Below are 27,698 nucleotides of genomic sequence, written 5' to 3'. Positions count from 1 at the left end.
AGACAACTATTGTTCGCGATTTGGTCCCGAGAGTCCTTCTCTGTTCCAAGACTGCCAATCACCTTACGTGTTTTTAAAGCTGCAGAGTGCGTTGGCCAATGGGAGCGCTCCTTTACCCGGAAAAGCTTGCAGTTCGTCTTGTGTTTGCCAGCTCGTTCAATGAGGTAACTATCTGTGTTCTATCTCAGCCGCTCGGTCGCAAGTATGGATTCCTGTTTTCTGATCGTCGTGTTTGTCTTCGCTTTAAGTTTTTCCAATGGAGAGAGAACGCTTAAGTTTGTCACCGTGGTGAGTATAATGCATTTGTCCAGATTACTGCCAGTGTGTGTTGAGTATCGTTAAATGTAGGCTGCAGCTGATTTGATAAAACTGTTCGTCTTAAAAAAAAATCATAATACGAGACACAAATTCTGACTTCCTATTATGTGTGTCATATTTTTATGCATAACAAATATGTGTCTTCTGTGTGAATATGAAATGAGATTGTGTTTTCCCCCCACGTTGTTTATTGTATATTGTTATTGTATACTGTATATTGGTCGATACTGCTCTTTTCGTCGTTATCAGTCTAGTTTGATACTGTATCCAGAAACAACGACGTGAGTGAGTCGCAATATCTGCTGACATGAGTAGGCTAACCAATGTTTGCTATCAACTTTGTTTTTAGTTCAGCTTGTTCTCGGCTGTCTATCAGCTCAATCTTTGGCTTCATCACATGATGAGACATGCTGTCTATTAATTTCATTTTACCTTTGGATTCTGGTAACGTTAATATTCTAACTTATGAGCAATTCATGAATCTCCAGTCCATGGCTTCCCAGTTCTCATGGCTTCTTAAAGCAGTCTAATCCCTTTATATAAGTTATCAACTTATATCTACCATGTTTAGAAGAAACCGCTTTTACAGATTTATCTTTTGATTGTAATATAAACAATAAATTCTGGGCTGATTGTAAGTGCCTTTATTTTTAGTCCTGCAGAAGTAAACCACTCCTCTATTCTCAAAGATATTATTTTGTAATATGACAACCGTGATCATTTATCTCTTGATTATCTTGCTATCTTCATTATATTCCGTTCATAAAGAAAATGTTTTAAATACCCATTGTCTGACACTATTTCTTCTTGAATTCAACTCTCTGTTTTCATCCTTCAGAATTGTACACAATGATAAAAATACCAGATTTTTGATGCTTTGTGAGAATTTATTTAAAGATGCGGTTTAACTTTAATTCTGTGTTTTTTCTTCTATTTGTGTATACAAATCCTTGTCCTTGTTGTTATTGTATCATATTTGAGATGATTGTTTTCCTTTTTCATGTCTGATTCTGGACTCATGTCCACAAAATAAGTGTTTTATGGTTAATTATGACTTTGGAGTCGCTGCAAATGAGTAAGTTTAAACCAGAGGCTTGTGTCTTTTTGTGTGTCTTGTGTAAATGAGAGAAGATCACAGGTGATTTCTATGAAAGTCAGAGATAAAGATAAGGAGATAGATAGACTGCTTATCCAATTAGAAAATGTTTACCGACTACTCTGTGGCTCGTATCCGGGTGTCAGTATGAGCACATGACAAGCAGGATTTGCTGATCTAACTGCAGTTGCACATTGTTGTTTGTCTTCCTGAAGACACGCACATAAAAATCCCAAATACTCAGTCATGTATTTGACTTCCTCTCTGTCAGCTCTATCGTCATGGCGACAGATCTCCAATCAAGGCCTATCCAACTGATCCTTACAAGGAGAGTGACTGGCCCCAGGGTTTTGGACAGCTCTCTCAGGTATGCAGACACGCACACACATACCTTATTGTCTTTGTTTTAATCAGTTACCTGCTACTTGAGGAGCATTTGGTTATGCAGTTACGTGCAAGAGGCTGTCCTATATTATGTATATAGAGTGCAACAGTCAGGTTCCAAAAGTAAATAGTCCATTCATTTTCTCCATAGGAATTTTTAACGATAACTTATAAACCATAAGACAGACCTACTGTGAGCTCTGAGGTTGTTAATCAATGGTATATGTTCTGTTAAAGCTGTCAGCCTGCATTATTTTAACTTATTTTTTTAAATAATTTTTTAACAGCTGAGATTGTGGTGAGAAAAATACATTACCCATGATGCTGTACATGCAATTCCACCACTCAGACAGTTGCAGTAACGATAAGCAAATCATACCAAAAAAGCTTGTAGGGAACGCACACTCCGATGAAGCACTGTGAGTGATGTAATTGAGTCGATTTCCCTACACAGAATGTACAGTGTTCAAGCACAGAGCCGCTCACTCACCTTTGCACATCAGTGGTGAGGCCGTAATAGCATTAACATGCAGCTTGAAAATCCTCGATGTCACGTCATTTCAACATGCCCTTTTTATAGAAAACTACAGTACAGTCTGTGTACATTTTTGTAATAGGCACCAAACTACTGAATGCACTTTAAGGATATTATTTCATCCTTTTGTGTTTTTATTACTGTAACTCAATCTTTTCGATTTTCCAGGAGGGAATGAAGCAGCACTTTGAACTAGGTCAGTTTTTAAAGAAACGCTACAGAGGATTCCTGAGTGAGGACTATGACCGGCATGAGGTCACTGTCTTTTAAATTTCTGTTTAAACATGTTCAGTAAACGGATACACAAAGCTGCCAGACTAGTGCATTTAAATAGCATATGCCATCTTTGCGCTGCAGATATTCATCAGAAGTACAGATGTTGACCGGACTCTGATGAGTGCAGAAGCTAACCTGGCTGGCCTGTTCCCACCTAACGGTTCTGAGGTGTTTAATCCAGATTTGAAATGGCAGCCAATCCCTGTTCACACTGTCCCAGCGAATGAAGAGAAGGTAAAACCTCACACTGAAGCTCTGTTCCCACTTTTTCTCTCCACAATTTTGCAGCACACTGAAACTTGGCCCTGACCTCTCTTTAGTGTTGAGTTCATATTTGCACAGCAGCAGCATCAGTAAATGTCTCTGGATGTTTGAAATCTATTTACATGGCCACATGACCTGCCTACAGAGTTTGCGTTTGTTTTTTGTTGTCTTTCCAGCTGCTCTCATTCCCGCTAGAGGACTGTCCACGTTACACACAGCTCATGAACGAGACTGAAAAATCTGACATTTTTCTCAACATGACTGACACTTACAAGGTGAGTCCACCTTGCAAAAAAAAACATTTATAATAGTAGGTCATCTGTCTATGTAATTTATATTAATGTTTTTACAGCAATTATGATATAGTGCAACACAAAAGGTAACCTGCAGTTTTCTGAATTGGTTTTAAATGGTGATGACCAGAGGAGGTTCAGTTTGGCTCATGAATAATTATTTGAGTCCACAAATCGTTTTGGTAGTCCTAACAGTAGACAAGGGGTTTTTACCTCTAAATTTTGGTTGTTTAAGTGGCTTTCAATGAAAATTAATAATATCCTTTCCACAGTTCATCCTGATTTTAAGTATACTGATATTGAATCCCTAGATTTCTGAACTTGTGAAGATGGTAAGTGTAACGCAGTTAGATGTTATGGGAAGAATAAGGCGGGAACCGGCAAACGTTCAACACAAAATTTAATAATAAAATAAACAAATACAAAACGAAAGTAAAAGACAGCAGCCCCTCGCGGACGACTGCCGTCACATATAATTAAAGGGATGGTTCAGAGTGAAATCAACCTAGGGTCCTTTGCACCATGACCTCGAGCCAAACACCCCCCAGAAGCCTTTTTTCCCTTGGTTGAACATTATTAAAGTTAGAGCTTATTTAGAGATATCAGCCGAATGGCTTAGTGCAGGGGTTAATGGATCCAAGGATGTATCTCGTAAATTACCCAACTAATAATGCACAGAATGGTACCAAACTTCTACAGTAGTACAAATAGGTTCTGTACTCATAAAATGAGGCATTGGAAAGTTTGTAAGTCCCTCAGGAGTTTATTTAAATAACACTTGCCTGACAGCTCATGCTACCGCTAAACCGGACGTCGAGGTCACTTCCGTGATTTGGGAAAAGCCTGTGAAAGTCCTGGCAGAAAGCGATGCATAAGGATGTAGAGTAACGACGCCCAGTTCCAGGAATGCACTAATATTTTGTTGGTAGTACCAGTTTGCAACAATTATTAGTTAACTAAGTTGTCAATACTTTGGAAAAAATAATAATTACAATGTAACTATTTACTATTTTAGTGTTGTCCCAATAAAAAAAAAAGTCTATTCCGAGTCTATTCCGTTTAAAAACTTGCTCCATATTTTTTTCATGTTTGTAAGCGTGCCTTACAATGTTAGTATGTTCCTTGTCTTGCAATGTAAATGTGCAATAAATAAAAACAATGGTTTCTACAATCATGATTATGTCATTGTGTTTTTATGCAGGCATTTATAGAAATGGTGAGAAATAAAACAGGACTGGAGAAAGCCTCAATTGAGTCTATTTGGAGTGTTTATGACACATTGTTCTGTGAGGTGAGTTTCACCTGGCATTCATGTGCACATTATTCATGACTTCATCTAGCATTAAGATAGCCTGGGTGCCAGCCCGAACCCCGGCCACAACATTTTTTGGTCGGGAAGTTCGGTCTGGACTCTGTCCATTGAGGAGTAATTATGCTCGGCTCCCAGAAGGCCGAGCCAATCAAATTGCCAGGGCGGGCTTTAATCGATGATGGACAGATGATCTGTGGTTACGTAATCACCCCTGTCACCAAATGGCGCTTGGGTTGAATTGGTTTTCAACAAAGACGACTGCAGCAGGAGAATTGAGATGTTTAGATTCCGCTATCGCGTCTGTTATAAAAGAAATCGACAGCGCATTCATTTTAAAAGACGAACAGAGAACCGTAATCAAGGCATTTGCCGATCGGAAAGATGTGTTTGCCGTCCTTCCTACGGGATTCAGCAAAAGTTTAATTTATCAGCTGACTCCGATGGTCGCTAAGAAGATGGGACGCAATGAAAACCCTGTGGTCATTGTGGTTTCTCCTTTGGTCGCACTCATGGAGTGCTTTATTATTATTTTACTCATTACTTTACTACTTCTTCCAGCGTGTGTGCAGTTGAGCTCTGTTGACAACTATGCGTCGCTCACTGCGTTGCTCTGATTGGTTGTAGGTCTATCCAATTGAGTGCAGAGTTTTTTTTTTTTTCCTGGTTCGGTTAAGACACGCCTCATAATGAAAGCCCTATGGAGCAGTATCAGACTCACATTCTGCCTAGAATATGAGTATGACGAAGTCAGACTAGCATTAAGAGACTCTGCCAGCCAATCTTGCCTGCTAAGTATTGTCTATATGTGAATGAATGATATATTAAAGACCGTGTGAATGCAACTAATGTAGTTTATTATCAACCTCATTACAAAGTGCAACATTAGGTTTTTGAAAGTAAAAATCTAATTGATTTTCTCAATAGGGAAATTCATTTGATCAGCCCACATTTTTTTCAGCTTGTTTTTTAAAATAATCTCGTTTAACAGTGGAATTTTTGGTTAAAAAAAGAAAAAAGAAAACTTAATTAACCATGATTCTTCAAAGAATCAGCCAGAAAATTGTGACAAGCAAATCACACGAAAAGAGCTCTTCGTAACAAGTCTTCATAAACTCTCAAACTAAAAAAAATGCGTGTATATATGCATATTTTGCAATAAATTTAAATATAATTTTTCTATATACATAATCAATATCTTTAATTCAGTAGTTTTTTTTCTTTTTAATTAGATTTATTTAACAGTCTTGTACCTTTTTCTTTTTGTCTGTTTTTCAAATACTTTTATTAATGTTATGATTCACCTCATAGCTGGTTGGTTTGGTTAATGTCTTATAACACTTTAACAAAGACTTTTCTAAAATCCTTTTGGGAAAAGTGAATGGGGAAAAATACTTATGGAACCAACTCTGATGAAAAAGTGAGTGGTCACTGTTGCTCTCTACAATGCCTTAAGGCTGTTTTATACTTCTGCGTCGGACCTACGCCGGAGCCTCTACGCTGTAGGCAACGCGTTGGTTTTCATTTATACTTCTGCGTCGTTGTCCGCGTTCACGCGCGCAGAGGGAGCATGTGAAACCCGAGGGAGCGGTCCTAGCAGACCAATCACAGCACTTGCGACGCGTTGTTACATTTTTGGAGAGGTGCACGTCAGGGTACGCCGAAAGGTAAGCGCGCTACACACAGCCTACGACGTAGCTACGGCGTAAGTTCGACGCAGAAGTATAAATTGGGCTTTAGAGTCAAGTTAAGCTCTAAAAAGAGTGAAAGAGAGGCTAACTGGGTGAGGGTCATTAACAAGTCTGATGGCTTGTGAGTAAAACTGTTCCCTAGCGTGTGCTCTTCTGTACACTTTGTGGTAAATGTCTTGCAATGATGGCCTTTTTACCACAAGCCGAGTCACTGTTACATCATTTTATTCCAGAATGATCTATAGATGCTTAGAATCGATTAAATCCATATGATCAGACAGACACCATGAATTGTGTGTCAGATCAGTTCTGTGATTCTCCATCCCCAGGCAAAACATGAGAAGCCACCGCCTGGCTGGGTGACTCAAGATGTGATGCAAACGCTGAAGGTGCTGAAGAACTTTGGTTTTCAGATTTTGTTTGGAGTCTATAAGAGACAGGAGAAGTGCAGACTTCAAGGAGGTGAGAGCTTATCACTAGGCAGAGCATCTTATTCTTTATTTTTTATTATTAAATTTTAATTAAAAAATAAACAATAATAAAAAGAAAATGCAAGAGAAAAGCATTTATGTGAGGTTAAACACTGAGAGTTTTTGACATTTCAAAGTTGGTTGTGCCCATCATAGGCATAAGAAGACTGTTGAGGATTCTTGGCAGACCATTTTCATAGTTACACACAGTCTGACACTTTAATGCACATATATGCAAATCAGTGTTGTAGGAATAGAGGGAAAGGCCACTACCTGAACAGTGCAGGCACACGTCAATGTAAAGAAACAACGGACTGCCCCACATTCAGACTGGAAATGTGCATTTCTGTGATCGTGTGACACTTTGCTTACGCTCTTATTCGCAGGCCTGCTGTTAGATCAGATCATTAAGAATCTCTCAACCGCAGCAGTTCCAGACTCTAAACAAAAAGTGAAGATGGTGATATACTCAGCTGTAAGTCATGTCACTTTCACATCAACATCAGCAGACCAAACTCCTAGACTTCCCTTTTTCAGTCAATAGTTTTCTATAAAAAAGAAATGTGTTCTGTTTAGAGAAAGCAGTTCATGTAATGTTCTCTCATGCAACTCTTTCCTCACTAGCATGACACAACAGTTGTAGCTCTGCAGGAAGCCCTTAATGTCTTTAATGGCCTGCAGCCGCCTTATGCCTCGTGTCATCTAATCGAACTTCACCAGGAAGAGAACGGGTAACATGTTGTCTGTGTTTTTCCTAAATTCACGTTTCTAGAAGACATCTTTGGTCAACCAAAATATTCCTCTGCTTGTCTCTTTCAGGTCGTTTTCAGTGGAGATGTTTTATCGCAATGACAGCACAGTGTCCGAGCCGTACGCAGTGTCTTTACCGGGCTGTTCCCAGAGCTGCCCCCTGCAGGACTTTGTGAACCTCACACTTGAAGTCATACCACAAGACAGGAATAAAGAGTGTCAGATAAAGAAAGAAGCCACAGACACTGGTAGATGCAATAATGTACATTAATATATGAGTATAGACGTGTATCTATAGTTAAAAAAAAAAAAAATCTATGTTTATATTGTAAGAACGATTGCTTGCATACTTGGATTTTGATAGTTCTTTCTCATACATGTGTGCAGAGGTCATCATCGGGCTGGCTGTGTGTGGATGTCTACTCTTCCTGCTGGTACTACTGCTGTTTGTAGTGCTATGCCGTCAAAAAGAGCCGATGGCTACCTATAGTCATGTCGTAAATGAGAGCGACTCCTGACAATCATATCAGCTCCTCCGCAAAGAGGAACAGTGGGACAGTGAAGAGGACCTATGAGGACACAGCGGCAACTGAAACTCTAAGCCAACTGAAAAGACTTTGTTTAACTTTGGCCACACATTTTATTTTATTGGGGACGACTTGGTAGTATTTTATTTCTTGTAACTTCAATTGTTTCAAGAGCAAAAAGGGAACCAAGAGTTGTGATGGCGTCAATAGCATTAACGTTACAATGCTTAGCGCACAGACTCCGTAACTGTGAATAGTGACTGGGTGTCATTTGCTCTGGGCTTTTATTGTAATGAAAGATTGTGCACAAGTTTCACGGGGAGGATCTGAGATGCGGACTAGACTAAAGCTCCCCGAGAGGCGTGTCCTCTCTGAAACACAAGGACTGTGGGTGTCCCCCTATTTGTGCTCCTGGTCCATTAGTTCTAGTGTATGAGCCCAGTGTACTTGATTCATTAGCCTAAAGATTCAGGTGGGGCAATGAAAGACTACTGAATGCATATCGAGGCCTTATAATGCACTCATGGAATTTTTGACTCCTTTTTTTTATGTGATTACCTCCTGATTTACAGCCACAAAGTAGTTTTGATGAGTACATTTAATAACAACAGCATGCTGATATGAAGAACAGTGCTTTCAGGTGCTCTCAAGCTCAAAAGAGCCGTATTGAAGTAATTTGTTTTAATCTGGTGTGGTTTATTTTTATGTATTTTTATTTAACATAATGATCACCCGACTCTATGAATACAAATAAAATGTTATTCTCCATTAAAAAAATGTTTTTATACATTGATAATTCAGTTCCAGGTGCATCATATTTAAAACAAATTACTGTTAGATTGACAGTAACATGCCCAGTAAGAATAAAAATCATTACTACTAAACATTAATAGCAATCTGTCCAAATTGTTCTACCGTCTCAAATATTTTAAAATTAATGTTTTTAAAGATTGTCTTTCACTGTCTCAGTGCACATCTATTCAGCTTGACTGAAAATGTTCTGTACAGGATCCATTTAGAACAAATGCTGTATTGACTAGTTGATGAAATTGTAATGCTTTGAGATGATACTTAACTGAAACAGAGAACAGCTTTTTTTTTAATCCCTTTTTATTTTCATCAAATAGACAAATAATGTTTGACAGGACAATGGTTTTAAATGCATGTCTTACATGTAACATCTTGTTAATAATCAAAACGGAGGCTTATAATACATATGTATAAAGCAGTGAGTATTTAGTGTAAAAGAAAAAAAAAGAGAAGAGCTTTTTACCAAGAATATAACCCAGAATTGACAACTGGTGTAAATCTGGCATTAAAAAACAAATATACCTCTGGTTTGAATATGGGGGTCCCCTTAATATCTTTGTTATTTGAAGACTTAGGGCCTCGTTTATAAAGACATGCATAGAATGGTCCTAAATGTGAACACATTTCTAAAATGTTCCTAATGATTTATAAAACGTCTGTATGCACAAAAAATGACAATCAAAAACTAGTAAAAATGTTGCTTATCTGCGCATACAATAATATATATGCATATTGTGATCACCTATTTATGTTCTTAATGTTGAATTAATATAACTGTATATGAGTGCGAAAAGTTCTATAAACATTTTACTCCATTGGTGTATGCATAAGAACACTTTCTATTTTTTCCAAATCCAGATTTCTTTCACTTAGGACACAGGATGAAAACCATGGAATTTAGGATCAAATCTGATCACGTGTGTTTTATAAACGAGGCCCCTGGTTTCTGCAGGTAGTGCCATATCATGAATACACCAGCAGTGTGTAAATGTTCAAGGCTAAAAGCATCCACAGTGCAAATGTTTTTACACATTCTCCCCAAAATGAATTAAACCATTTTGCAATTAATGTACGTTTTTACAAGTTCATATAGAATTCTTAATATAAATGTTTGTCCACCTATAAGTAGACCTGTATCTGGACCAGTCCAGATCATTGTTTGAGAACATAAAAAAGTCAGTCAAAACTCACAACACAAATTATGGGACTTCATTCAAAAGACACCGACCATTTTTCCTTCTTGTAGTGGGGTTCATTCTTTTGTCTATATCATACTCTAACTTCTTGGTGCAACATCAGGCTGGGTTGAGTGACCCTGGGAACATCTCAAGTGTTTTTCTGTATTATCTGGAATGGATTACAAACTCCAAATGTTCAGTCTCACCTCTGTGCACTTCCAAGACACACAGAAAATGAGACTCAACAATCTTAAAGGCCATTTAATGTCTCTACTAGAACACTTCACATGCTAAGCACCATTAAAAACATTAAGGATAACACTAAACACACATGCACACATAAAAAAAAAATATTTTTGCTGCACCCCACATAGCTTGCTCTTTTTGTTTTAATGCCGCTCTGACCTTTAACCTTTACACTCAACATTCAATTGTCAACAGTTGCACGGGTCACTACATGGGTTTACCATCACAATCTAGGAATTAACCTTTTGATGGACAGCCATTAAGATGTACATGTTATTTGACACACAGAGAGCAAAGGAAATAGGAAGAGAGAAATGTTGATTGTCTGTTTTCAAGGTCAAAGTTTAGGAGCGTGTGAGGTAAGGCTTGGATCAGGCGATGGCTTTGGCCTCAGGCAGGAAGGCCTCCCAACACTTCACCAGCTGGTTTAAGATAAATAACAATTCATGAAAGACTGTTCAACAATGCTGTATGTAAAACACACACACACACACACACACACACACACACACTTACCCGATGCTGTGTGTGAAGAAGGGACTCCAGGTATTTCACTATGTGCTGTTTGAAATCTCTGGCTTTCTCTTTCTGTGACAGAAAAGAAAATATTTAATTTTCCATTTTGAGATGTTTTGTGCTGTATGCTAGAGTTGCACAATTAATCATTATTCGGCTATGTAAAACTTTTGACAAGTACGATCACAGCAGAACAAATCTGTGTTGGCGCTGGCGCTGACCCAGAGATAGCAGTTGTCATGTATAGGTATAAAACAGCTTCACAAACAGACTTTTCAATCACACAGTTGAGTTCCATTATTTCTGTTACAACTGGGATTCATTTTTTTTTTGGATATAAACACTGGTGTCTAAGGTAGTGATAAATAGACTAAATCGCCTTTTGTAACTTGATTGTATCATTACATCATTACACCAGTGTTAAAGTGGATTTACGACAAGTGTTAAAAACAATTATGTCATTTAAATACTCTGATTCATCCATCCTGTAATTAAACAAGTGAAGTCCTTATGTGTGAATTATTGAATCATTCATTCAACTGGATTTAAAAAAAAAAAAAAAAAAAATCAGATTCATTAAGTATTTTTAAATAGACATTTTATCAGAACCTCTAGTAAATGATGTTTTATTTTGTTTGGTTGCCTATTCAAAACTGTGTGAGAATCGTGATCTCTATTTGAAACAAAAACACATTCTCAATCATGCAGCTCTACTTTACACCAGTGCAAGTGATCACAGCTTTTGGAACTAACTAAAACTAAAAAAATTGTGTTTGTTTTTTCACACGGGGAGCAGAATTCTACATTACAACTGCAAGATAATAAAAAAACACAATACCTGATTCACTGTGGTTTTTACTCTTTCTAAATCTGTCATCATTATTTCATAATTCATAATTTTATTGAATACTGATTACCAAACAGTTTTGGTGACCATTAACCACTGACTAATTATAACATACTGTATATAATGAATATACAGTACCAGTCAAAAGTTTGGAAACATTACTATTTTTAATGTTTTTGAAAGAAGTCTCTTATGCTCATTAAGCCTGCAGTTAAAAAAAAATAAATAAATAAAATAATGGTTCTCTTTTTTAATATATTTTAAAATGTAATTTATTTTTGTGATGCAAAGCTGAATTTTCATCAGCAAGTACTCCAGTCTTTGGTGTCTTATGATCCTTCAGAAATCATTCTAATATGATGATTTGATACTCAGTTATTATCAATGATGGAAACAGTTGTGCTGTTTAATATATTTTTTTGGAATACTTTTTTCAGGATTCATTGATGAGTAAAACGTTAACAGCATTTATTCATAAAAACAGCATTTATTTAAAATAAAAACATTTCTAACAATATAAATCGTTACCATCACCTTTTATCAATTTAACGCATCCTTGTTGAATTAAAGTACTAATTTCTTAAAAAAAAAATTGTTATTGTTCCCAAACTTTTGAACGGTAGTGCATATTGTTACAAAAGATTTCTATTCAAAATAAATACAGTTCTTTTTAACTTTTTATTCATCAAATAATCATGAAAAAAGTATCTCAGGTTATAAAAAAAATATTAAGCAGCACAACTGTTTCCAACATTGATCATAAATCAGCATATTAGAATGATTTCTGAAGGATCATAAGACACCAAAGACTGGAGTACTTGCTGATGAAAATTCAGCTTTGCATCACAAAAATAAATTACATTTTAAAGTAAATTAAAAAAGAGAACCATTATTTTAAATTGTAATAATATTTCATAATATTACTGATTTTTTTTTTGTTGTTTTTTTTTTAACTGCAGGATTGATGAGCATAAGAGACTTCTTTCAAAAACATTAAAAATAGTAACGTTTCCAAACTTTTGACTGGTACTGCATATATATATATATATATATATTCATTCATCAGCAGAAAGAAAGTAATACAAGTTTGGAAAGATATGACAGTATATACGTAAATGATGACTGAATTTTAATTTTTGGGTGAACTATCCCTTTTAGCAAGACTACAAGTATTTTACTATGCTGTTTCTCTGGTGTCCTCTTTCTATTTTTCTTGAAAATATTCAACTATATGCTTGATAAGGTGTAAATGAAAAAAAAAATGCATCCAAACACTAAAAACTTTTTTGCACTAGTGATGTTTGTTTTGCAACACATCTTACCTCAAATCTGAGCACTTCTTTGCGCACAGTACAGGTGACTCTTTCTAAATCTCTCTCATACTGACTGACTTTAGACTCCCACTGCACAGAAACAAAAATAACAGCTTAACATAAACAGCGAATTAGTGACCAATCATCTTGTAAATAAACAGAAATCTCCTACACAGAAGTTACGTATCTTATGAACAGTTCATGTAGAGTGTTGTACATGAATCATTCACTGATAAGGTTTAACCTCATTTATGTCATCTTTAGCCTGCTGCAGTTTCTCGGGTTTGTTCGCCCAGAGCAGTTTGGCCTCAGCCTCTCGTTTCTTCTGAAGTGTGCTCTGAGCTTCCTGCAGACGCTGCCATACCTTCATCCTCTGCTCAAAACAGCACTGAGGGCAGCAAAGAACACAGTAAACAACATCATATTTCGTATGTGGCTGGTTCTGACTGCTGGTTTTGGGTTATGCGGTTGTGCTCTCTAACCCTCACGGCCCCCAGGAGTCTGACGTAGTCGGCCAGGAGCTCGGCGAGGATGAAGAAATCGCTGAAGGCCTGTTGCTGATGCAGCTGCTCCATCTTATCCTCCACTTCCGCCAGCTGTGACAGCGCACGAGACAATGCAGAGTTCTCCTCCACACTGCCCAGCATGGCCACACTCTTACTAAACACCGCTGTGTTACTACACAACTCTACAAGAGGAGAAAGACATTAAGATGCTGTGCAGCAGCATGAATCTGGAAGATTGGCTTCACGGTGTAGTTTTTACTCTCACCTTTCCTGTGGTTTACTAATGAGTCAACAGCAGCATGCAGCCTCCTCAGCAGCTGCTCCTCATTCTCCACCTCCTGCAGCTTGCTCTCTAACCACTGACACACACGCAGACGTGTCAATCACTAGCCAAATGCAACGTCCTGGGAAAATATATGCTTTAGAACTGCAGAAACTGAGCTCATCTTACATTATCTGATTCATTCATTTTTATGGTCATCTTATTCACTGCATCTGACGCTCTGTTTATCATCTTTAGCAGGCCAGGTCCACTCAAAGTCTGAGTATTTACTGCCCTGGGCAACTAAAAAAACACACACACACAAGTTTAGATCTTAAATATGCCACCAAAAAATACTGTACAATGTGTCTAAAAACATGATAAAGGTGGTGACCTCGTCTCTCTCTAAAAACTCTCGAACATCCGGGTCCTGCAGCAGAGATGGATGGGCCACTACTCTCTGTAGATACCTACAGAAAATATAAACACACAGTATGTAAATATAACCAGTAAAAATAATGAAACAATGTGTAACATGTGAAACATGTTATGTCAATAAATAGAGTGTTCTGCTGATGGAACACAATGAATGCTATATTTTGTGTGTTTGTGTGTGTGTGTACGGTGCAGTAGAGTACAACCAAAAAATAAAAATATAACTCCTAACTCCAAGGTTTATGGTGTCTAAATATCTTGCCATTAACAATCTTTCAAATCTTTATCCTCAATTAGATGTGTACTTGGCTACCAGACACTTTTGACAAATGATCACTGATGATAAATGGCAGCTCATATTTGCATATTCCAACTTTGACTTTGATTTTATAGTGTAAAAGTCTTTCTCTTTTTCTGGTTATTATAGGACGAATATTTTTATTTTTGGTTGTACAAAAAAAGCACTTTGGATTTCCTACATTTCGGACTCTAGAATGCCTCATCACACTAAAGAAAGACTAAGAGGTTTTCTAAACATATTCAATACATCTAAATCAGAAAAACGTGATGCCACACCCTTCTAGAAACACCCACCAGGAGGGCTAAACAAGGCCTTCCTCCGCTGCAGAATATGAACCCAGCACACTAAATTTAGTGTTTAGTTTACAATAGAAACCATTATAAAGAAAGTGCTTAATATGACATTGATATGGCATCTGATTGCCTGTGTATAGTATGCATCATCATTAAGGTGTATACTGAATTTGACCTTTTAAAGTCACTGTTAAGTGTTTTTCACATCACATTTTCAAATGTCCCGCTGTTTTTGGTGGTTGAAATACAGCAGTTTGTTCACATTCCTTCTCATTCTTCTTTCGAGAGGTGATCTAAATATTTGTGGCTTGAAACAGATGGAAAACTGACAGGCCCGTGCAGCAGTTCTATGGATGTTTTACCCTCCAGCTCCAGTCATGAGACTGAAAACTATGAATTGGTTGACCTCTTTTTTCATGTGTATGTGTAATTAGGCATGTGTTCACCTCTCCAGTGCTGCTCGTCTCTTTTCCACGAACTCTGCTGAGGACGAATCCTCCTTCCCTACCTTCACTTTAGTCATCCCTGTGACAACAACAAACCACACGCTCAGTCAGCAAATCACACCAGACTGCTCCGATTAAAATGATTCAAGTGAGAGCCAACAGACAGCTCAGAGTGAACATTCTCAGGAATCCGGGCCTTTGCAGAGTGTCTAGTCGGGTTCACTAGAACAACTCCACTGGACCAGGGGTAGGCAACGTCAGTCCTGGAGAGCCACTGTTCCACAGAGTTCAGCTCAATCCCTGAAAAAAACTCACCCGCCTGTAGCCTTAGCAATCCTGAAGACATTTGCTGCATCCCAATTCGCCTTATACTACGCCCTGAAAGCATGTACTCTTTTTGTGAAGAAAAAGTACATACTTTTGAGTGTGTAGCAAAAGAGTAGGCCGCTTTGGGACATACTACTTCGTCATCTTAATGGACAGATCTGTTGCGTGCATCCTGTCACCGTAAACTGCCCTGTCAATCATCTTGTCACAGTTAAAATCCTCCAATTCAATCTAATTTAATTTCCTTCCGTTTCGGAGAGAAATGTTGTTGCACGTTCATCTGCCAGTCGTTGGTCTTTCATGCCGAGACTCTCCTCATGTGTTTAAAATTTGAATATAATGATGCATTTAAAAGTTAATGGCTAAACGTATCTTTACAAAAGTTCACAATGCTGCTGCAGATGCAATAGAATGTAGAGAACATTGAATAAATACATATCGTCAGGTTAGATACTGATAATTAATCACTCAAACCCCTTTATCTAAACCTTTCTCCATAACCGCCGGACTCACGTGTCCTTCATGTCTGTAGTTTTTTAACACTTTTCATTCGTGTTTGTAGTTCTAACCGAATCCTCGTCCAACGCGCGATGGGTTGTGGGCAATATTAGCCGATAGAGTGTGCATCGCTCTGCACTTCGGATTCTGACCGGAAATAGTAGACCATCCGGGTATCTTAGGAACACTCATTTCTATATACTACGATTTGGGATGTACTAATTCTATTTTCGAATACTCTTTAAGACAGATAGTATGCGAATTGGGACGCACCGATTGATTAGCTTGTTCAGGTGTGTTTGATTAGGGTTGGAGCTAAACTCCCCAGGAGAGTGGCTCTCCAGGACCAACGTTGCCTACCCTTGCACTAGACAGAGCCAGAGTGAGCATGAGAGCTTCTTTACCCACTACGCTCTTCTGAGGTGGAGGTGGGATGATGCAGCCCAGCAAGGAATGTTTGGCTGACATCTTCTCATAAAGTCCCAGGAAATCACTGAAACGTCGACGCACTGTGAACGTCTTATTAAGGAAAATAGGCAGTGTAGTCTGGAGAGAGAGAGAGAAGCATAGAAAAAAAGGAAAAATTCTGATATATAAAGCTTGAGCAATTCAAAATATAGTAATAAGGAAGAGCTTTTATGTACCTGAGTTGAAACTTTGTAAGACATGTAGGCATTCATGCCATCTCCTGCAACACAATAACGTAGAAAAACACAGTCAATATAGCTCTCAACTGAACATTCAGAACAAGAGGCTCAATCTAGACCAGTGGTTCGCAACCTTTTCACTCCCCATTGTCCAAGGAAATATTTGAAGGCCCACCCATTTAGGCTAAGATATTTCCTCTGGTACAACTGCAGTAATAATTAATGTTTAATGATTAATGTTTTTATTTCAGAAGTGTCTGAAGTGTTTCAGAGGAACTGAATGTTCTATAATACAGCAACGACAGGGAAAAAATAAGAAATATTCATATTTCTTGTATTTCCTAATGTCTATCATATTTAGCATTTTAATTAAGTTAGAATATTGTAATATAATCTATTTTAAATAATTCTAAAATGTAATCAATATATATATTTTTTTTCAAGAGGCCCCCTACTGGGCAACTGGTTGAGAACCACTGAAGACATACTAGATGATGCAATTATGTTACGTAAGAGTAGGCACTAACATTTGTAACTTGAATGTGTAAGGCTTCTGGTGTCTGCTGTTTTATAATTAATATTCTTTTATAGCTGTTTTATTTTAGCTGTACAAAAATAGTCCATTATGCTGCTTGATGTTGCAAACTGCTATTTGTTATCATATTATTTAAATGTATCATAAGTTATTCTTCTAGTTGTTTACCTAAAGTGGATGATGAATCAGAAGTTTTGCACATTCACTGAAAATCGCTTACTTCTGCATTGAAAAATAAGGTGGATAAGATACCAATTTTCTCAGGGTTTGTGACTGCGATGTTCAGCTCAAAATGGTCTCCACTCTCTTCCTCCTCCAACTGTTAAAAGTCCATCAGCATTCAGTTAGAATTGAGAATCTATATAAATAATACATTAATGCAACTGAAGGCACATGAAGGGTCTTGTTACAGTACCTCCTCCATGGTCTTGGTGACAATGTTGGGTTTGAGTGTGGAATTAGGGACATGTGTGGTGTTGCAAGCCGATGCAGTCGGGCCAATAATCTCTCTCCTGCCTTGACTTGTGGTGTTGGTGAGTGTCAGTTCGACAGTGGCCTCTGGAGTTTGAACAGAGAGAACAGATAAAGCACAGTGGTGTAATGTATCTGAGTAATGGTACTTCACTATATTTTAGTATAGTTGTATTTTGAGGAATCAGTAATTTATTGGCGTTCTGTCAAATCCAAGCACTTGTACTTTTATTCAGTTATACTTACAAGAAAAAAGAATACTTTTTACTCTATTACAATTTCATGTAAACTTAAAATTACAAATTACATGTATGTCATTGTAACTTAAAGCTTTCCTCTGTGATTTAAAAAATATTTATCCTAAAGTGACTAACAAGCCAGTCAATCATGCACACATATAATATCTCCCTTTCAGACATACTTTCAGTTCTTAAATTGTTTTTATAATAATCACAAAAAATCACTATTCAAAAGTCTGTAAAATCATCTGATAATTTTAGCTGTAAATACTCAGGTTTCAGGACATTGGTTTCAGTTTAACATCGGCTGAATCCTAGTTTCTTACGTAGTTATAACAATAAGAAAATAGTGATTTTTGAAAGTTTTGCATCAAAAATACTAAAATGAGAAACTCTCTGCTGTGTCTTGTTTTCAAAGGCCAATTTCAAAAGCTATGAAAGTTGTAGTTTTAGTTTTAAATCTTGCATACAATTAATTGCGGATACTTTTATACTTTCGCCTAACTATTTTAGGCTAGGTAGGCTACTTAATACTTTAAATAGAGGTTTTTTTTTTTCATTGTAACTTTACTTTAACTTAATAAAAATTTCTCAGTACTTTTTACTCCTCCGATTTAAGCATCTTTACATTACCGGCGTTTCACTGCCATGCTATTTTAAAGACAGAGATATGATTCATTATATGTTCTCCAGAAAGCAGTTCAGTTGCCATCTGGCCTGCATGTGAAATTAAGTGTCATTAAGTATTTATTGCTCATTTTGAGTAATGGTGCAGCAGTGGAGTGGTGAGAAATACCAGTGAACAGATCCAGCTCTTCATCAGAGTGAAGGCCATTAGTGGCGTGATGGACATCGGTCCTGATGTAAGAGCCCTCCTCACTGAAGATATCGCCCTCATCAGGAGCTGATGTCGGTGTGATCGGTTTACTCTGCACAGAGATGAACACATTGCCACAGTAACAGCTGATAACCGTGACATATTTACAGTTCGTGCATTTGATGAGCTGCATTATTAACCGCTGCAGACATTGAATAAGCTATCAGCTAGCTTCTGTCAAATGACACTTAAATATTACCCCACATATCAATTCACCAGATAATGAAAAAAGGTTATTCGTTCAGAAATAGGTGTCTCACTCTCGCGCCGGTGAATATGTCCTCGCCTTCATCATCATACTCGTCGCTGTCCAGCACTCGAGTGTCTAATTCAGCCTCCTGATCTTCGTTTTCAGGGAAAGGAGGAGGATTCCGCCCGCAACTGCCTGACATCGCTCGTGCCAACCAAAGAAAATATATGTATCAAATAATAACCCAAACGGGTCAAGTCTTGAGGTTGGCCTAATTTCTACCTGTCTGTATGTTACAGGTAAACAGGGATTGAATTTCAGAGCTAGGTAACCTCAGCCTACTTAAAAACAGCAGCGAACGGCTCTGCGCTCTCAGGCTCAGAAAGAGCGCTGGAGCGACACTGCCACCTCATGGTCTGGAGCGAATACTACAGCTACTTCAACAACTACTACACTCACCCACAAGTATAGCATCCACGCATACTGATGATGACACTCATTCACGTTGACATGACATATAAGCAATATATTTTAAGAGTACATCTCTATTTTTTACAGTCTATGGTACATCTCTACATAAGTACACATTTCTCGTCTCAGTTCGCTCATCGGGTCCTGACCGCTCGGACCAATTTTATAAACCAGGTCAATCAATTCAATGAATCATTCGAAGCAAAAAACGCTCAGTGCGAGAGTTGGACTTCCCTTACGAAAATTAACCGCACAACTGTAGTAACCATGTTTTTTGACGGATTGATTACCATTTGTATAACCAGTTTTACTTGTACCAGTTTTTAAACAAACAACTATGGTTAGTGTAGCAATGGTGAATTTGTGGTTACCATGGTTTAACTATATTTACCATGTTTTTTTTTTTAGTAGAACCATGGTTCATTTTCATAAGGGTTCGCTTAAGAAAAACAGACAACCTTCATATTAAAATGTTCTGTTTAATAAAATACATTTTAATCTCATGATTTAAGATTATAGTTGATTGAAAACAATTTAACTGTACAGTAATTACTGGCTCATGATCTTCAAACAAGTGCATAAAAATATTTATATTCTATATATATTTCTATGAGAGTCTAAAGATCTTTGCATCCATCCCATCCGGTTAGTGTTTCTGCTGATGTCAGAATTGGATAATTCTAAATTCGGTGAGGAGGGCGATGATGAGGAAGACAATGTAGAAGATCAGTAGAAAAATGCCATAGACTCGGTTCAGGTGGAAACACTGAAGAGGAACCAGTATGAAGGAGAGAGCCAGAGACAGACCCAGCGCTCCTGAGAGAACCCAGCACAGCACCCCCTCTGGTTCCAGCTGTCCATACAACAGAACACAGCACACAGATCAGACTCCATCACTCATTTAAACTAATATTCAGCTGACTAAAAGCTTGCAACATATTCTCAAGTAAACACCAGAAAATTGTACAGTAGATAGCATCCAGTTACATGTATATGCAGAAAGCTGAGGCATTGTGTATAGAGTGTGAGACATACCGTCACAACGTTATTATTCTGAAACATTTGCAGCAGGCAGCCCAGACCTACACCAAATAGCATGTCTTTATGCAATGTTAAAGGCATACAAAACGCACTCTGTGGTGATGTTTTAGGGTAAAATATATCAGGATATTTACAATACTGTAAACTATTGATATAGTTAAAGCACATACACAAAAAGGAAAACTTTTAAAAGACTGTATATGCTAAAGGATACTGAAGATAATGCCACCAAAACAGGCTGAGATGGCCATCCGTGGGTATCCCTGACGGGCTATAGTAATGTCTGCAAAGCAATCTGTAAAAACACAAAAATATTATATCTGGTCTAACAGATGTAAATACATAACAGTGTCCTACTGGTGATCCTTTAAAGTATTAAAAGCGTTATTTTTTATGTTGTGAGTGGGTATGTACCTCCGATGCTGTTGCCCCAGGCTAACAAGGTGAGTCCAAGTACAGTGTTGCTGAGTCTGAGAACAATCCCCATTAGATGCAGCACACTGACAATCTCAGACGCCACAGTGCTGATCCACAGAGCACTGACCACAAAACCTAGCAATGAATAGAGCTACACACACACACACACACACACACACACACAATTCAGCTTTGCCTTTACAGGAAATATCATTTTAAATTACATTTACTAATTATTATTATTAAATTATCATTATTATTCAATTACATTTGAAATATTTAAATATATTAAAACAGTTCATTTAAATTATTTAAATTATTTATTTAATTTCAATGATTTTTACTGTATTTTTGATCAAATAAATTAATCCTATTTGTAAAATAAAAAAAATAAAAAAATCTACTAATAATAGACCCCAAACCTTTGAACAGTAGTGTACATTACTGCAAATATGCATATTAGCTATGAAGCTTTATATTAGCAGCATATTTCAACCAAAATAAAAAGTAGAAAGAACTGAAGATTCATACAAAGTGATATCTAGGAGGATGATTATTTGTGGTAGTGAAGAAGACTATGGTTGAGAGGAAGACTCCAATGCAGACTGTAAGTGCCCAGACAGGAAATTCTTCTTCAATGAGGTATAGGCCATCTTGAATGAAAAAGAATGAATGTCTGTTTTAATCACATGCACTTTACAGAATGTGAAGTGATTACACAACATCTGCATTAACAGCATTTATCTTTTCACATACAAGAGGAATTTCGGTTCCTCTGTCCGTTCTAATGACTGCAACAGGAGTAATAAAGAAACAATGATAGGGGTGACATAACAGTACCTTACATGATGTGCACAAAACATAAAAGATCGCTGTTAAACAGTTTTGTTCTTATGGTTGAAAAACAAACAAAAAAAACAAGCCGACTCACACTTTCCAGACTGGAATGTGAGCACACAAACCAGAGGCCCAGTGATTATGTGCAGACAGTTAAGAGGCCGTTTCCAGTTGTGATCCTCCTTATCTGTGTCCACCACAGGAACGGTCAACAATAACAGCACTTCTACAGGCACCTAACACAGTCCGACACACAGGTAAAAAGGAACTTCACCTTAAAGTGTGCATGAAAAGGAAAGTGAAACAGACAAGTGACTTGTGCATTTTGGCCATCGGGAATTCACTGGATGGTTGTGTTTTGCTATTGCTGTCATGTGAGTGACAGATTGTCCTGTCCTTGCGCAGGTAAATGGCTTGTGTCATCATCAGAGAAGAGATGTTGTTGCAAGAGGAAGGGGAAGTGTTTTTTTTTTTATTATTAAAGATTACAAGATACATGGATTTAAAAAATAATGATGGGCATGGATAAATAATTTATAATAAATATTGCAATCATTCTAGGAAAAAAAAAACATTTTGAATTAATTGTGACTTTAAAATAACATATGCATGTATATAAAGTTCCCACCATCCACCAATTGGACAATTAGACAAGTTTATTTAAAAAAAAAAAAAGAGGTTACTAGAGGAACATCCACTCATTTAGAACCAGGAAGTGATCATGAAACGTTCACATTTTCACCTTGATCACTTTGAGGACTCTGGAACTCCAGGGCCGTCTCCTCCAGGTCCGGCAGTCCACTGGGTTAATAGCATTCAGGAAGATCTGGGCAGTAGATTGATTGTAAGGCAGCAAAGGCTCATACTCTTCTTCATCTGAAACATACATGTAAGAATTTCACACACACACACTCTCTAAATTATGAAAGAAACTTGATGAAGAGTGGCATTTCAAAGCCAATCAAGCACACAAACATAATATGTAATGCCTGAGCAGAGAGCAACACTTTCACACCATACAGAACTTCCTCAAAGATGCAAAATTCTCTTTCACTGTTAACTAAGCAGATGGGAACACACACTTGCAAAACTCCTATATTTATGAAAGTCAGTAGAGTTTAAAACAACCACACACATACATAACCCACGGAAACTCCAGCTCTTAAGTTAGCCAACATAGTTTTAAGTTGAGAGGAAGTGACCCACCATGTGCTTGTATGCTGCCACTCTGAGTTTCGCTATGTGAATCAGACTGGAGAATCTCTCCTACAAGTCAAGAACAACACTCATTAATCTCTGCTCAGTGATATGCTATTAGTTAAACAGCATGTATTTTATTTCATAAACTACAATAACACTTTATTTAGATAAAGTCCTGACAGAGCTTTGCGTTTCCATTGTTGTGAGCAGTATATATGAATGTGTAAATAGTGTAATTGCAGACGGCTTAGTTGTTCATATTTTGAAAACCAAAAACCAATAGTTACATGACTTTACAACACATTTTAACATTTTTAACTTAAAAACAGAAAATAATCGCTCCTAATTCAGAAATTGTAATGAGACTTTAAGAGGGTAAAATGTGTGTGATGTGTGTCTTTGGAATAATAGTGCTCAGTGCTGACAAAAACGTCAGTCTCCTCACCGTGTTCTCTGCCTGAGCTCTGTGCCGATTCATTTAGCTGATGCTTCTGACGATTGTAAACATATGCACTCACAATCACAGTCAAAACATATGCAATATACAACCCCAGATAACCTGCGGATAAGAGGAAAAAAATGGCACAGGAGACAAAAATGTTAGACTCATAGTCATCCATTTCTTCCAAACAAACTGAAATATTAATCTTTAATATAAATATTAAACTACATGAACGTGAAACATTCAGAATGAACGTGTAAATTTTGGGTAAATGAATAACGGTTATCAGACCCACGGCTTCTCCCATGGAAATGTGGCCTTTGTATAGGATATTGAAGGTCCAAAACACAGCCGCCATGTAGAAAATGACATCACGAAGGAATGGACGGGATGCCACAGTGAAAGGTTTAATCAGAGCAATGCTCCCAGCTACCACTGTTGTAACAAAGATTCCTGCCCCTAGAAAAAAAAAGATTAGAAAAATACAGTATGTCATTATTAAGTAGGAAAAAAAAATCCCAATTCACGTAGTTCAACAAATGGTCTATATTCATTGCTAATGAACATGTCAACGAATCAACATTAAATAAATTAACACATACTGAATACTATATACTGAAAAGCACCATAGATATAACAATACTACAGAGCACTTCATGTTTTTATGGTTAATGAATCTGTTCACAAGACTTAAATGCGAAGTGGGTAATTTCTGCAGCAGCCAATGTAACTATATTTGTGAGGGCCAAAAGCCCTCACTTATATAGTGAAATACTATGATAACTGACTAGTGAGGACATTTTACTAGTCCTCACTAGTTAAAAAGGCTTATAAATGGGCCAAAGCATGTTTTTATTTAAATTAGTGTTTTCCACATGTTTCTGTGAGGGTTGTGTTTAGGGGTAGGGGTTGGGTTAGGTGACAATATAATGAACACGATATAAAATCAATGGAAGTCTATGCAGTGTCCTAATTAATAGAGTGAAGCGTGTGTGTATGTGTGTTTGTGTAAGGATATTTGGTGCATGTTTAAAAGTGCTGATCTCTCACCAAACAGTGCTCCAACAGCAAGTCCAGCAGTCTGAGGGTGAGAGAAAGCAGCCATGGCACTGAACACATCTGGAGCCCCATTTCCGAGTGCCAGGAACGTAACTCCCTGTTCTATTCCGTCATGGAAAATGATGAAGAAAAAGAAAACATGCCAACACCAACACACAACCTCACAACACCATGTTGGGCCCTTTCCAGTAACCAAAACACAAACAGATCACTTTAGATTCCACGCCGTCACACACCGCTTAACCACTACACACACCTCTCAGTCATGAACACACTTTAATGACTCAAACAGTACAACAGACTCTTCTCGATCATGCACAAACTTCAAGAATAAACGGTATTAGACTAAACAAACACTACCTAGAATAACACAGCCTTGGCAAACACTGTGGGCATATGACCTACAAAGAGACTTATTGTTTGATATATACTACATGTAGTTGCTTAGCATGTTGTGATATTCTCTTCACTCCAGGACTCAGGAGTTCATCACTGCTGTGGTTGATAAGGACAAAGCAGAAGTCCACATGAGGAGTAATTAACCTCCTCAACCTCTGCAAAATGAGGACAAATTGCAATGATCAGCTGATCTGGGTATTACTGTTCTGCCATGTTTCAAACATTTAAAGGATACGGCCACATTATGAGTCAGTCTTAGTGAGGAGGAAATGGCTGAAAGATTTGGGCAGAAACTGAAAAAAATAAATATAATATAAATCAAAATCCACATTATAAGCTACACACATTTGAATTAAATATTCTGTACTCTATAGATTGTAATCATTGGAAATGAATTTTGCAACCAAATGATGAATTAACTGACTTTATGACCCTCAAAAAGCAGAACTTTTAGAAAATAAAGACTCAACTCAAAATTCTCCAGATAAACCCTGTCACATGAGTAAATAGGGAAGTAAAACATAACCTAGGTCAAGGCCAAAAACTCAGCTTGATTGATATTGTCATGAGATCACGTTTCCAGAGTGTTACAATTATTATTTATAAGTTTTAATCTATTACTAATTTGTATCAATTAATAGCCCTAATTATCAAATTAATGCACAACGCAAATAGAATGCAATGTAATAAACATATTCACTCTAAAAGTAAAGATTACAAACACACGCACACACAACCAGCACTTAACTTATAGCTAATTCAGTCAGGCTCAATTATTGAAATTAAATGATTATCAATGTATCAAGCTGTGAAGAATGTTGGTATTATGTGGAACATAAAATATGTCTCAAGAGTTTATTTTGTCCACACAACGGAAGTCACTGGTAACATTCTTCAAAATATCTTCCACAGAAGAAATTAAGTCCCAGGGATCACCAGGCCGATTAATAACCCTTAATAAATCCTTAATAACCCTTAATTAATAAAGTATTTTCTCAAATACAAGACTCACAAGTCTGATGCAATCAGCCCGAGGATGAGGAACAAAACAAACAGCCAGATTACCTGAAAGGAAGAAAAGAGATAAGGAGGGACAGTTGACTAATATAACATCAAATTACAATCAAGACGGGTGGATAATGATTAGTTTTAGGTGGATAAGTTTAAAAAAAAGTGTCACGCTCCACAAATAAACGTACACAATATTCGATTCTCTGTTATGTGAAAGGAAACTTTAAGTTTGGTGACCGAGCTAAATGTCCTTACATAGAGTGTGATGACTAGGGGCAGCAGATTAGGTGGAAACAGACAAAAGGTGACCCAAGGGTATTTGATAAACCCTTCATCTGAAGCACAGTCCGGGGTATTCTTCACAAACTCACATCTCTGACTGGCAGACAGGTTCATCACAACATCACACTGCAACACAGACAAAAAATGCAGCAGTGCAGGATTCCTAGCAAACTGCCAATAGTTAGAAAGGGCCACAAAAGGCAGAATTTAATTATGGTAAATGTAGAGTGATACCTTTAGCTGTAATCTAAATATACATTGTCTATGACCGTATATTGAAGAGAAGTTTTGTCCAGCTCACCTCGTCTCCATTGCGGTTCAGTGTAACTCCTGCAGGTCTGTCTGAACTCCAGACATTCCCAAGAGCAACGAGGTAACCAGATTTCTGGCAGCTGACACGATCCCATTGCAGAGCAACGGTGCAAAACAACACTAAGAGCAGAGCACGCATTTGTACGCAGATACTCCTTCAACATTGCTTTTCAATGTTCAGCACTAATAGTTGAATTTTATCGACAGCAGCTTTCGTGGTTCTGACTCGTTTTTTTCCTTCCGTGTGATATACTCCATGTATGTAGACGCTGGGAAACACAATCTGTGGTTTGCTTGACCTAAAATGACGCAGGATTACACATCTTTACTGCTGTCACAAGAGAAAGTCCAGGATGTGTGACAGGTCTTTCCAACACTTCCTATACAAACAGCGTGACGACGAGCTTTCTTATGCGCCCTCCCTCTGTCCTATGGTTAAAGAGACATTTCACTATTTTTCCACTTAAAGGGATAGTTCGCTCGCAAAAACATATTTTTGGGGGGGTCAACTAACCCTTTATATGTCGCGTTCTCTCACTGAGGACTTTACAAATTGGCTTACGAGTTGAATTGCAATGTTGTACGTGCGTGACCAACACTGTTGGTGGTTGGTGGCCTTTTTTTAACCCTTAGTGTGTGTCTTGACTTTATTAATTAGTTTTTATTCCTTTCTGACAAAGTCAAAGCTGGTTTGCTTGCCTTAAGGCTGGATCCCCAAATGGCACACTTCATGACATGTGGACTCTCATTCGGCATCTCAGCGCTCAGAAGTGTGCTCGCGAGTGCCGCCTTTGTGTCCTCGATGTATGGCGGGCCGGAAGGTCCAAAAATAAGACTAATGACTTGTGGGAAGTCACTTTATTATAGCCACTAACTAAGATTCCCTACTGATAGGCCGGCGGTGGATCTATATACTCGCTCTCCTCAGCTGGCGACTCACTTTCCTCACGCAGCGAGCAACTCTACCAATAAGTTGGCGGCAGTTTTATAAATATTAGAACCTCATTTTGTTTATAAATATATTGTTTGCCTGTTTTTTCCTTTTATCATAATAGGACAGTATGTAGACAGGAAGCGAAGTGAGACAGGATCAGGAAAAGTCCAAGAACCAGAATTCGAACCAAGGTCACCCAAAGCACAAACATGCTGGATGCCAACAAGCAAACCTACCAAAATGCCATACTAATTCATCAGTGCCTCACACTAACTCCTCACACATGCAAACACCCATTGCTTTACTTACAGTTTTTCTGAATTGCTAAAAACACATTTCTTGAAACCATCACATTCAGAGAACCTCTGACTCTTCTGGCAAAATCAAACAATTGCCTCAAAACCATTTTATCTGTGATCAAAATCAAACAATGTGTTCAGATC

General features: G+C 37.6%; 3 protein-coding genes across 5 annotated transcripts; 1 reads left to right on the top strand and 2 right to left on the bottom strand.

Annotated features, from left to right (window-relative positions):
- Positions 1–32: 32 nt before the first annotated feature.
- acp2 (acid phosphatase 2, lysosomal) lies at positions 33–9,537 on the top strand. 3 transcript variants are annotated; one of them, XM_081359697.1, is made up of 12 exons: positions 33–164; positions 249–288; positions 1,686–1,781; positions 2,502–2,588; positions 2,691–2,843; positions 3,050–3,148; positions 4,368–4,457; positions 6,496–6,628; positions 7,023–7,111; positions 7,261–7,367; positions 7,456–7,634; positions 7,774–9,537. In XM_081359697.1, exons 1-12 carry the CDS (start codon positions 160–162, stop codon positions 7,902–7,904), a joined length of 1,209 nt encoding a protein of 402 aa, XP_081215823.1. In that variant the 5' UTR covers positions 33–159; the 3' UTR covers positions 7,905–9,537. The 3 variants fall into 3 exon arrangements, with proteins under 3 accessions (XP_081215823.1, XP_081215822.1, XP_081215824.1); XM_081359696.1 differs by having other exon boundaries at positions 144–288; XM_081359698.1 differs by lacking the exon at positions 4,368–4,457 and having other exon boundaries at positions 144–288.
- Positions 9,015–19,261, bottom strand: snx1b (sorting nexin 1b). The gene is made up of 15 exons (XM_081359695.1): positions 18,921–19,261; positions 18,580–18,712; positions 17,489–17,631; positions 17,326–17,392; positions 16,536–16,579; positions 16,296–16,437; positions 15,067–15,145; positions 13,986–14,061; positions 13,781–13,894; positions 13,595–13,688; positions 13,306–13,511; positions 13,068–13,211; positions 12,833–12,913; positions 10,664–10,735; positions 9,015–10,569 (listed from the first exon to the last, which is right to left on the bottom strand). The coding sequence occupies exons 1-15, from the start codon at positions 19,050–19,052 to the stop codon at positions 10,519–10,521; spliced, it is 1,578 nt and encodes a 525-aa protein (XP_081215821.1). The 5' UTR covers positions 19,053–19,261; the 3' UTR covers positions 9,015–10,518.
- Positions 19,262–19,782: 521 nt separating this feature from the next.
- slc8b1 (solute carrier family 8 member B1) lies at positions 19,783–26,707 on the bottom strand. The gene is made up of 15 exons (XM_081352027.1): positions 26,311–26,707; positions 25,983–26,135; positions 25,729–25,781; positions 24,952–25,009; positions 24,309–24,414; positions 23,550–23,717; positions 23,262–23,375; positions 22,823–22,882; positions 22,359–22,492; positions 21,711–21,852; positions 21,311–21,432; positions 20,777–20,930; positions 20,577–20,657; positions 20,357–20,421; positions 19,783–20,174 (listed from the first exon to the last, which is right to left on the bottom strand). Exons 1-15 carry the CDS (start codon positions 26,458–26,460, stop codon positions 19,986–19,988), a joined length of 1,749 nt encoding a protein of 582 aa, XP_081208153.1. The 5' UTR covers positions 26,461–26,707; the 3' UTR covers positions 19,783–19,985.
- Between the last annotated feature and the right edge of the window lie 991 nt (positions 26,708–27,698).

Source organism: Scardinius erythrophthalmus (assembly GCF_964197995.2).
Source record: "Scardinius erythrophthalmus genome assembly, chromosome: 2".
NCBI lineage: Eukaryota > Metazoa > Chordata > Actinopteri > Cypriniformes > Leuciscidae > Scardinius > Scardinius erythrophthalmus.
The sequence above is the reverse complement of the archived record's forward strand: the minus strand, read 5'-3'. Positions and strand labels throughout refer to the sequence as shown.